General features: G+C 38.7%; 1 protein-coding gene across 3 annotated transcripts in view; it reads right to left on the minus strand.

Moving 5' to 3' along the window:
- LOC149323626 (SWI/SNF-related matrix-associated actin-dependent regulator of chromatin subfamily A member 2-like) overlaps positions 1 to 12,348 on the minus strand; it is a 169,212-nt gene that overhangs the window by 88,582 nt on the left and 68,282 nt on the right. For all 3 annotated transcript variants that reach the window (XM_089490224.1, XM_089490237.1, XM_089490231.1), the window contains exons 8-10: positions 8,882 to 9,055; positions 5,778 to 5,951; positions 1,986 to 2,156 (exon numbers count right to left, since the gene is read on the minus strand). In XM_089490224.1, coding sequence (XP_089346350.1) covers positions 1,986 to 2,156; positions 5,778 to 5,951; positions 8,882 to 9,055 — 519 coding nt within the window. The remainder of the gene's footprint in view (positions 1 to 1,985; positions 2,157 to 5,777; positions 5,952 to 8,881; positions 9,056 to 12,348) is intronic.

Genomic DNA, 12,348 nt, shown 5'->3' on the forward strand with positions numbered 1-12,348 from the left:
TCCGCCACATACTCTTACACAAACTCTTAGATGCTTATAACAGTAGCTGTTCCTTTTGGAGATAATTAAATGTACTGTTCATACTTTAGAAAGTGGTAAATGGACTTGATGCTAAGTACATCCATGTTCTTCTTATGTCCCTTATAATCCTTACAATTGATGAAGAACACAATAACAGAGTTGCTTCACATCAGTACCATCTCCTTTCCCTGGAAGTTTGCCAGAGACCTGAGCTTATGTGGGAGCTGTGCAAAACAAATCGAATGCAGAAAGCATCTGGTAAGGAATTGTAAGGAACTGTGTAAGGAAAATGAGAGAAAAGCAATTTCCAATGGCTGACTACATTGGTGAAGATTTTTCCTGCAGAGGACTGGCTATCTCCTTTCATTTGCATGCCTTTAAGTGATGGCTAGTAGACACTGTCAATTCAGAAGGTTTACCTAATCACAGAAAACTCTGATTTCAAGATACTACTATTTAAAATTAGCAGCCTTGAATCATTTTTGCAAATTTTATTCTGACATGCTGAGATTGCTTTACAGAATAAAAAGGAACCAAGTGGGGAAGGAGAGAACAAGGCACTCTTTTTCCTGCAACTGTTTTCATTATTTTTTATCTTTTATGGGAGGTCACATGCAAATACACGTGTTATCTCTTCTCTTCACCTCCCTTTTGCTAGTTGAAGAAACTACAGTCAGGATGTCATGTGTCACATAGTCTACCTGTGAACAGCCGTATCAAATCCTGGAACTTTTGCTACTGTAACTAATCAAACGTTAACACAGCTAGCCCCAAGGAATGTCAGGGTAAGAAGTAATGAGAAATGGCTAGATCCATATATTAATTTTTGTTTTCTGCTAAAGCTTTCTAGTGTATTGCCCTTTAATTTGACAACCCTTCGGCCCATGAGGGAGTGAACAAGCAGGCCAGCTCCATCAGGGGTAGCCTGAAGATAGAGAGCCCTCCCTCCATGATAACTGTCATCCTTCGGCCTGTGAGGGAGTGAACAGGCAGGTCCAGCTCCATCAGGGCTAGCCTGAAGAAAGGGAGTCCTCCCTCCGTGATAACTGTCATCCTTCGGTCTGTGAGGGAGTGAACAGGCAGGCCCTGATCCACCAGGGCTAGCCTGAAGAAGAAGAGCCCTCCCTCCATGATAACTATCATCCTTCGGCCTTCGAGGGAGTGAAAAGGCAGGCCCTGCTCCACCAGTGCTAGCCTGAAGAAGAGGAACCCCTCCATCCAGCCCATCTGCCTTGGTCCAGGCCTTACAGGAAGAGAAGAACTGCTGGACCTTATCCCTTTTCCCACCACCATTCCCTTCTCCTTTTGTATTGTGTCTTTTTAGATTGTAAGCCTGAGGGCAGAGAACTGTCTAATTAAAACTAATAATTGTAAGCCACTCTGATAGCCTTTAGGGCTGAAGGGTGGGGTATAAAGACCATAAATAAATAAAAATAAATTTGAAAAGTAATGACTGGGATTCTGGTCTTTGGCCCTGTCCTACACTATCAAAAAACACCAAGTTTCTATTAAATTTGAGAAATAAACATGAGAAAGATGTGGCAACTATGTCTCAGGTGGTAGACAGACCAAGACTCAACTTTCTCTGACTTTTGACCTGTATACCAAATGAGTCCTACTTATATCTGAATCTAAACTGAGAGGAGAGAAAACTCTGCTGGATCTGCCTGACCTGTGACAATGTGACACCAACTAAAATCTATGCAATAAGTAACAGAACCAGCTGAAACACACACACACACACACACACACACAAAAGCTTTTAACTAGTAAAGGACCATTCAATGGGGATCTGCCTCTATTAAAAATGAAATGCTGTTTATCTTCCATATTCTATAGCAAAAATTCTTTTAAGATCTGAGAGGCACTTTCATGAAGATTGCCATTTTTTCTTGAGGAAGAATGAGAAGGATGAAAGCAGACACTTAAAAAGTCTCTTAGTGACAGCTGAATTATACACTTGCCTTCCTTCTCCTCCTCTTTTTCTTCTTTTCTTTGGCAGCTTGTGCTTGCTTATGCTCCCACACCAGATTAGTCAGGTTAGCCACATATTCATCCGTTTGCTGTAGCAAGTAAGCCAAACGTCTGTCTTTCTTCTGATCAATCAGTTTACGGTAGCCTTCTTCATCTTCAGCCTAGCATTATAAGGAAATGAACATTCATGTAACAACATTTTCTATACAGTCACTCATATTAAATCCAGACTACTGTAGTTCAATGTGAAAGGATCTGTTACCTTTGAGGTAGGTAAGTGCAGCCCTGGGGCCACATGCAGTCCCTCAAGAGTGTTTTCGTGACCCTCAACCCCACTAGTTCCCCGGACTGACCTTTTTCCAGATAAAAAAGGGGTGAACTCTAAAAGTTACTATGAATGGCGGTTCACTTTTTAAACAGGTTGCAGGAACCACCTGTGCTGTTTAACATCCAAACCTACCTGTTTTTCAAAAACAAAATTGGAGTTGCAAGGAGTTCTAGTTTGTTTGTTTGTTTTATTTGTGTTTTGGAATTTCAGTTCTTCTGTGTGACCCTCAGAGCATCTTAGGGACAGAAATTTGACCCTGGATCTGCCCCCATTCCTGTGTTACAATCACACTAGCTTAACTGCAGAAGAAAGGGGAGCCAATCAATGCTATGGTCTGAATATTATTCTAAATCTGGGGCAAAGGAAATTTAACTGTACGAATATGCCACTTGTGTGTCATTTCAATCATGTACATCACATGATGAGGATCAAAATGATGATAAGCCCAGCTTAGAGTGGGTAAATTAACCAAAATGAATTCAGGGCTTTGAAACTTTAGTATCAATGCAAATGGTTTCACATTCAAAAATTAGTTTGTTGATGTTATTTGTTTTAGTGAAAACTATAAAACTGTTATGCTAATCATTAGTAACATTGCTGGTAAGATGCTATTTAGATTTTTTTTTAAAAAATCTATTGAAGTTACTGAAAATGGAACACATACACCGAATTAGTAATTTAATCGCAAAACCCCTAATAAAACCTACATTAAAATGTGTTTAGAATCTAATGCTTCAACATGTAACAGGAATCTCTGTTCTCTTCTTTCTTTACTCCGTTTCTTCTCTTGTTTTTTTTAAAAAAACCTTTATTAGTTAATCTTTAACAATGATTTCAGAATTCATTATTTTAATCATTCAGTGACAACAATGTCAATGGTCTGAATAACTGTTAGTGATTTATGTTATTTTAGATTCTATGATTCTAAAATAACATAAATCACTAACAGTTATTCAGACCATTGACATTTTGTTGTCACTGAATGAGTAAAATAATGAATTCTGAAATCATTGTTAAAGATTAACTAATAAAGTTTAAAAAAAACAAGAGAAGAAACGGAGTAAAGAAAGAAGAGAACAGAGATTCCTGTTACATGTTAAAGTATTAGATTCTAAACACAATGAGAAAAAAATATTTGTCCTGGGTGAAGACAGGGAATGGCTTTGAGCTAACATTGCTAGTACCAAAGTAAAATGTCATGGTCATGTGATCGCTGCCTTTTCTAGGAAATGGGGAAGCTTAACTTATTCTTGGATGTTGCCTCATATCAAAGAGAGGATCAGGAAAAGTTCAGAGCAACATTAAAGTGATGGACTAAAAGCTAACTGACATCAAAAAGGAGAAGAGCAACCACATATGTTGAGCGCTTTACTATTAATTTTACAATGACACTGTAAAATGTTGACTTTTACTGGACTGCTGGGAAACAGAGGCACAATCGTAACCACCAGTGTAAGCATTTTTACATCCTATTGATTCTAATGAAAGAGTTAAATGCCTGCTTCAATTTAATCTCCCATTAAAATCAGCAAGATTCCAAAAAGCTTGACTTTGAGTGCGATTCTGCCACTTGTTTTTGACATGTTAATTATTCTCAAAGTATAACTAGCGTGGTAAATAATTGAAAGGTATAAGTGTTACCATGGTTTAAATATAATCGAAAGGTTAGGGAAATGGTATGGGCTCTACGTTGTGAATACTAACAAGTGTTTGAAAGAAATGACTATGCTATGGTAAAAGATACTGAGAAATTATAAATTTCTGAAAATGAATGAAGATGTGACAGAGCAGTTGGTGTCACTCAGAAGTTATGAGTCAAACTATAAAAAGGTGGCAGGACAATTAAAATGTTTGAAGCCGCACAGTAAAGTGAAAGTGGAGTAATCAATCTTCTTTTAAAAATTCAGTTAACATCTTTGCCACTACTTTAAGATACACAAAAAAGGTTACATCCCATAAACCTTAGGTTTCACTAGAGGACTTTTAAAAGAGCGCAGTTGTGAATGGAGGGGGGGAGGGGAAGGCAGTTTCCATGGATGGGCCTTTTCACAATAAACTTCCACTATGTAATTCTGTATACAGAAAGAACCATATCGGCAATGAGGAAAAGCCAGTTCACATGCAGTGAACCTACTTATGAAATGAGCTCCACAAAAATGCTTGTTTGCACCCTATTTTGATGTATTTCTTGTAACAGAAAAAAAAATCCAGGCCTTTTTCTTCTTATTTTGTGATGGAAGCATATTAATTGATGCTTTTATGCTTATTTTATTGCTGTACATTGCCTGATCTCTAAGCCACCCTGACAATATTTTAATAGTGAAAGGTATGGTATAAATTCATAAAAGAAATACAATAGTATGTCAACTATTGTAGATACTTCCTGATATTTTAAGATTATAGGTGGCCAAATCTATTTACATAAAAGACAATGTAATAGACACTGACTATTCTGGGACACAATATTCTATTAGTATCGCATATTAAAGAGATACAACAAAACTTGATCATAAGAATGTAAGAATGGGATTCACACAATTGTCTAGTTTGGGGTAATCACTTCCCCCTATATCACTTACTTACTTACTTACTTACTTACTTATTTCAGTTCTATCCCACCTTTCCCTCAAAATGGGATGCAAGTCATTTTACAATGGTTTTAAAAAGATCCAACTAAAACATTAATTTACAAAAGTTAAAAAGGAATTAAATGTCAACATTATTTTAAAAACAATTGACACAATTAAGGCCTGAAACAAATGGTCCACCATTGGGCTGCATTTGGGGGGTGGCATTTAGATTATGCATACTGCAAACGTAGCCTGAAGCCACCCCGATGCCGCGCAACCTGGAAAAACTGGCTTGAAAAGGACAGGGGAATAACCCTCCTTTTCAGAAGATGGCTTAAAATAGTGGCATTTGGCTGGATTGGGGCCATCCACATGAGGCTGCCGCAGTGACGGGGCAAGCAGCACCAGGGTGGCCTCAATCTGCCCTTTTGGGATGCTGGTCTGTTTCGCCCCTTAAACACTAAAAACATTTAAAACATATTGTTGTGCCAGTGAGCATTTCCCTGCTTTTTTAGGGAGGCGGTGTAGTCCAGACACAACAAAACATGCAGCATCATGACAGAACTTGCAATATCAATCCTCCCTTAAGAAGATGTGCTATACTGGAGGAAAAAAATGAATACTAAGCTAAAAGGAGCTGCATAAACTTCCATGACCATCAACTTGCATTGAAAGCTCATCTCTGTCAATGATTACAATTCCTGATTTGTTTTTCTTGAATATTTCAGATAAATTGAAAATAGCAATCCTCTCATATTGGAGATACTTCCTGCCAAGTTATTGTCTGCTCACACTGCCAAAGTATGTTTACTATAAAAGCCACAGTGTTTATCTCTTAATAAATATGACGCTTTAACAAGAGACTCAATGAATGTGACCCTTACCATCAGCCTTCTCATTCGCTCTTTTTCAATCCTTTCTGTTTCTTTCTTCTGCTCACGCTCAGTGTTAGCATGCCAAGTAGCCACAGCTTTGGAAAGTTTCTGAATTTTCCCAGTTACCGACCGATGGTACTCTTTAAAATCTTTAGCATGTTGTAAGATGCTGTTGAGATATTCCTATAAAACAAAATAATCATCAGTTGGAGGGTGAGGTAGGGGAGACCCATGAATCTAGTACAGTCACAGAGAAAAAGCTCAAGAAGCCTATGATCTTCTGCTCACTCCATGTGAATGATATAAATACAGTCATCCCTCCATATTTGCGGCTTTGATATTTGCAGATTTGATTATTCATGGATTTCATTAATATGTTCTCTCTAGCACTATCTAGGTCCTCCAGTGCAACTCTGTGGTCAACTTTAACTAAAAGTTGCTCTGAAAAACCTAGAGATTCCTACTCTACTAGGCATTTGTAGCTACTCCAGCACTGTTCTATGGTCAGTGTATGTTGGACATTGACCACAGAGTTGCACTGGAGGACCTAGACAGTCCTAGAGAGGGGTCCTCTCAGGGGAAAACATGGTGTTTTTGTTATTTGCGGTTTTTCCATATTCACGGGGGTCTTGTTCCCCTAACCCTAGCGAATATGGAGGGACAAGCGTATATCCCATTTCATTGTTTCAGTATTACGACTCATAATTGGCAATAATAACTACTGACTTAAGGAAGAAGACATTAACAATATCTATTCATCTGGATAGCAAACTTAAGCCTAGTTAATGTAATGTAATAATGTAATGTTTTTAATTGTTTTGTTTGTTTTAATAATAATAATAATAATAATAATAATAATAGGTTGATTATCCTAGTCAGATTAAGTACATTTGGTTAGGATGACTTTTCAGGTTTATCTCAGTTTCTTGAGATTCTCTCAGTTTGGCCCTATCAGTTTAGGGTGGGGAGCCTTTGATCCTCCAAAAGCTGATTAATTACTATTCCCATCATATTGCTGGCCAGGTTAGTTAGGACTGCAGACTGTACTTCTCACATTTCATGAAACTAGTCCCAATTACTGACAACTATTCTTTACTATACATCTGATGAAGTGGCTACACTCTAGATAAAAATACAATTAACTGCCCATTAATACTCATTCTCTCCCCATTTTAATGCTTATGGAAGAAGGCTGCAAATTTCAATCAATGTTTCTTTCTAAGAAGAGGGAGAGGAAACCTCCATGTTAAACTTCTAATAATGGATTCCAGACACAATGATCTCACCACCAAACCACTAGGCACAAACCTGGAGAAGGAACATAACAGTCTGTGACCTTCATCCAAAGAAAGAACTCTGGATCCTTTGTGTTTTGAGAAAGGATACTGGACATGACTACTTTGTTCCAGTATACATTGCTAGGTACAATTACATACCTGCACCTAACAGTGATTCATTCAGTCTGAAAACTTCAGCTTGGAACTGAGTAGACTGTAAGCCTGAGGGCAGGGAACCGTCTATTATCCCATCTGTTGTAAGCCGCCTGGATTCCCAGTGATTGGGAGGCATATAAATAAATCCTATTTGTTGTTGTTGTAGTTGTTATTATTATTATTATTATTGAACGTAGACTTCATAACTAGAACCTATGTTCTCATCTTTGGACACCGTCCTCCTGAATATCTATTTTTTTTCTACTAGCTAGCCTGATAAAGGTAGTTGTGGAGAACTCAAAAGCTTGCATACTTCTCTTGCATTTGATGCTAATAAAGACATGGTCCAATTCTAGATCCTAGTTTTACATGCATCAGCCTAGCTACCTGTTTCACAAATTAATGTTCTTTATCTTTCAATTCCAAGGAAGAGATATCTAGTAGAACATGTATGGGGATTAGATCTGATGGAATTATTATTATTATTATTTATTTATATCCCGCTTTTCCCCCCAAACTGGAACTTAGAGCGGCTTACCATTTAAAAAAACAGAACAATGAAAAACATACAAAAGTGATGCATTAAAACAGAATTAAATTATTACAATATTAAAGCAGATTATTCATTAAACAGTTTTAAAAGAGAAAAGTGTTTAAAACAGCATACTTTAAAACACTATAACACCCCAGTCCATTCTTTAAAAACGTTCTGTTTTAAAAGCTTGTCTGAATAAAAAGGTTTTAACCTGCTGGCGGAAGGAGGGGGCCATTCTGGTCTCCCCGGGAAGGGAGTTCCAGAGTCATAGGGCCCAAACACAGGCCAAAATAAAGCTGCTTCGGGTCACTTTGGAGGTATGCTGTTTAAATGATACGCACATCTTGAGAGGCCAGCAGCTGCACCAAAGCTGCGTTCCAGTTCTTAGGACTGGAGCATGGCTTTGGAGTGGCTTCTGGCCTCTTAGGACACATGCATAATTTAAACAGCATACTTCCAAAGTGACCCGATGCAGCTTTATTTTGGCCTGTCTGTTTGGGCCCATAGAGTCAGCCACTGAAAAGCCCCTCTCTTAAATCCCCACCACCTGTACTTATGCTGGTGGTGATACTGAGAGAAGAGCCTCTCCTGATGATTTCAGAACCTGGGATGGCTCATACAGGGAGATACGGTCTGTCAAATAGCCTGGACCTGAGCCATATAGGGCTTTACAGGTCATAACCATTATCACAGCCATAACCGTAATGATGAAAGGAACGATAATGCGCTCTCTCTCTTACTGGTCCCAAATTTCTGAATGGCAAAACAATGGGTGTCAAATAAAAGCAAAAGAGAAGAAAAAAAGGGGAGAAAAGATAACAGTGGTTGAAACTTGTGGCCAACAATCCAGATGTGAGAATCAAGATGTGAGAATAAACATCTCTAAAGAAGGGGCTATTTCAAGGTGTTTCCAGATACTATAAAGAGAACTCTTCCTGTTCTTGCTGGTTCCCCTACCACTGTACAAGAAACCAAGTATCAATTAAGTTTCTGGCTAATTAAACATGGCATGTTAGGAAGCTTTCGTGACAGAAACTGTTGGTTCCCAGCAGACCATACACCCTGAGAGTAAAAGAAACACTAAATGCAATAGACTATTTGTCTATTGAACAGACAAACAGGACAATGACTAAAAATCAAGATACCTGGTGCTTCTGTCTTCGTTTTCTTTCCTGTTCTATCTTTTGTTGTTTCTCAAGTTTTTCTGTCATTCGGGCTTCCCTCAAGGTCTGGCGCTTGCTGCGTTTATAAGCCTTGGAGTTCAGAGCAGTCTCCAGAGTTGTGTCACGACGCATGCAGGCCACCACTTCTTGTCTTAACTGTAAACCAGATAAGACATGTTTTGGAATGAAATTATCACAGGAATGTAATTGATAAAAACAGGAAAATTCATTTTTCATAGAGCTGTTTCCAATCAATTTCATTCTAGACTCTAGAACACCATTTTACAGATCAGGTTAACTAATATGGTTTTAACCTCTGAAACTACAACATTTCATTTATTTAAAGGAAAGTAGGTTTTAGGCTATATCTCATGTTCATCTCATTTAGAGTAGTCTCACTGAAATGAATTGACTTGTTAGTCACAACTGACTTTATTTCTGTTGAATTCATTAGGTCTACATTAGATCATGCTTTTGGCTATTATTCAGTTCTGATATTTATGTACAAGTAATGTAGTCCAAAATTATTTAATGTCTGTCTTTGATTTCATAGATTCTGTATGTACATATTGTGATGCTATTTACAAAAAAAGAAAGGAAAACAAACAATACTTAGAAACATCTCATAAGCAGACAAACTGCACAGTAGACAGGGTGCTGTGTTAAAAGAAGACCTAGATTCAAAACTTCACTCAGTCACCATTCACTGGATATCATAAGAATACATGGCATGTTTCCTAACCCCAATGTACCTTATAGTGCTTTTACAGAGTAAATGAGGTAACATATGTAAAGTCTTATAGAAAGGAAATTATGAGGAAGAGACCATCACACGCACACACCATAGTCAGCATACAGAGAACCATGAGTACAAATGGAACAAAATTTTCTGAGCGGTTACAAGTCAGTCTGACAATATCTCTCTCAACTTCATTCCTCCAATCTCATTAACTGCTGGTCTAGAGGGTTCTCTGACTCTCATGAATGACCTTTCAAAGAACATGAAGGTCTGCATTTGGAAAAGGAGGAATACATGCACTTTTTATTATGAATATTGATGTATGAGTCACAAACCTAGCTTTACACAGACCGACAAGAGAGAAAAGGGAAGTTTTAAAAGCCTATACCAGTTTCATGGAGAACAAGATGATGATTCACTGAAATAAATATAAGGTGAAGAAAGCAAAGAACAAATTTTATTATAGTGCCTGATGTGAGGACTCAATTTCTAATCCTGCATTAGGGATTTTAGAGCATTGACGGAGGAGCGGGGTTGCATATTTCTCCTTTGATATCCATGCATTGAATGAAACTATTTTCAAAGATGCCTCGGTGTGCAAATAGCTATTAATGAGGAGGATTTCTTTGCAGCTGAGATACTTAATTGCAGAAATCCTGATTCAAGGGAACTCCCCTGCAACATCCACGTGCATCTTCCACAAAAATGTATATTGTCTGTTTTCACTGTTACAATTCTCCCGTTCAAATACAATGCAAATCTCTCAAAGGATATAATAAAGTACTGCTGCCACAATGCTTTTACTGAAGATGTCACCTCTCTCCTTCATGTAAGTTATTGTTACAGCTCCACCTTGACAGGTGTCAGCACAAACATGGCAAAGTTGCATAGGCAGCTGTATCAATGTGCCTCTAAAACATATTTGAACATCTTTAAGTTCACTTGGTATCAACAGTAGCCATAAGTATGTACTGTTTAAAGCACAGTCCATAATTGAGTTCCATCAGCTATGGGGCTACAGAATTTGGTAGAAGCCTTGCTATAACAGCAGGATGCAATACAGCAGAATCATAGAATTGAAAGAGATCTCAAGGGCCATCCAGTCCAATTCCTTGCCATGAAGGTACACATAATGAAAGCACCCCTGAGAGATGGCCATCCAACCTCTGCTTAAAAACATCCAAAGGAGACTCCATCACACTCCAGGGGAGTGTGTTCCACTGTCAAACAGCTCTCACTGTCAGGAAGTTCTTCCCAGTGTTGAGGTGAAATCTCTTTTCCTGTAGTTTGAATCCATTGCTCTATTTCCTAGTCTCTGGAGCAGCAGGAAACCAGCTTGCTCTATCCTCAATATGACACCACTTCAAATACATAACAGGGCTATCATATTAACTCTTAACCTCCTCTTCTCCAGGCTAAACAAACCCAACTCCTAAGCTCCTCATTGGACATGGTTTTCAGATCCTTCACCATTTTGGTAGCCAGCTTGTCAACATCCTTTTTAAATTGTGGTGCCCAGAACTAGACACAATATTCCAGGTGAGGTCTGACCAAAGCAGAATAGAGTGGCACTATTACTTCCCTTGATCTAGACACTATACGTCTATTGATGTAGCTTAGAACCACGTTGGCTTTTTTAGCTGCCACATCACACATACTCTTATAACAGGTATACCAGGGGAACTACCAAGCTGGTATCAGAATACTTCACAGCTGTAACTATTCCAGTGGTAAAGATATAGCTATGAATGCCATAGAAAAGAATACACTTATATTCTATATTCCCCCAAACTTCAGTGTGGTAGGAAAATAACTAAACAACAATAACCACCTCACCCATTTTACTATAAACATGACGTAAACACTACGTATTGCAGAACATGCAGAATGTGAATATATTGATAATGCCTACAAATCTAATAGGCACTTTGCTTTGCTTTCTGACCTAAGTTGACCCGAATGTGAACCTGTCACAGGATCTGCTTGGCAAGACTTGTTCAGAGAAGATTTGCCCTTGCCACTCTCTGCATCTGAGTGTGACTTGCTCAATGCCACCCACTGGGTTTTCATGTCCAGGCAGGGATTCAAACCCTGGTCTCCAGAGTTGTAGTCCAGCACTCAAACCACTACACAACACTGGCTCTCCATCCTTTACCATGCAGAAAAAGACTTTTCTTGCTTAAACAGCAGAGATCTTACCTCTCTTCCTTCGCCCACATAGTGAAGAAAAGACCAAATGCTCTGCTCAAATAACTGTTGTTGCTGGCACAACACTCATGAGCATTTTTGCTTAATAGGACCATATAGCAGATGCACACAGCTGAACAGGCTATTCCTTCCCATACAGAGTCCCACTGCAACAGTGAAACAGTCACTGCAATTCTCCCCAATCCCTTTGGGGTTGGAGGGTTGCAGCATTCCCACTTCTTTCAAAATGTATCACCATCACCAACTTTCTACCAAGGACCAGGGACTATGTGTCCAGTTGTTGACCATTGTCCAATTCTCACCCTCTCAATATTCTCAACTAGCCACTCTCCTGCAGATCCATTTACATTTAATTCCATGCACACCTTGAGGAAGGCCCATCCCATATACAGCAACAGAGATCAAGATGACCTCTACTGTTTCTCTCTGAGACAGACAATTTAGGTGTTGGGGCCTCTAGTCTTGTATCACCTTCACTAAAAAGGAGTCAGAACTCACCTTC

This window comes from Sceloporus occidentalis, unplaced genomic scaffold (genome assembly GCF_023333645.1).
Source record: "Sceloporus occidentalis isolate IW3139 unplaced genomic scaffold, rSceOcc1.0.p SCAF_1, whole genome shotgun sequence".
Classification (NCBI taxonomy): domain Eukaryota; kingdom Metazoa; phylum Chordata; class Lepidosauria; order Squamata; family Phrynosomatidae; genus Sceloporus; species Sceloporus occidentalis.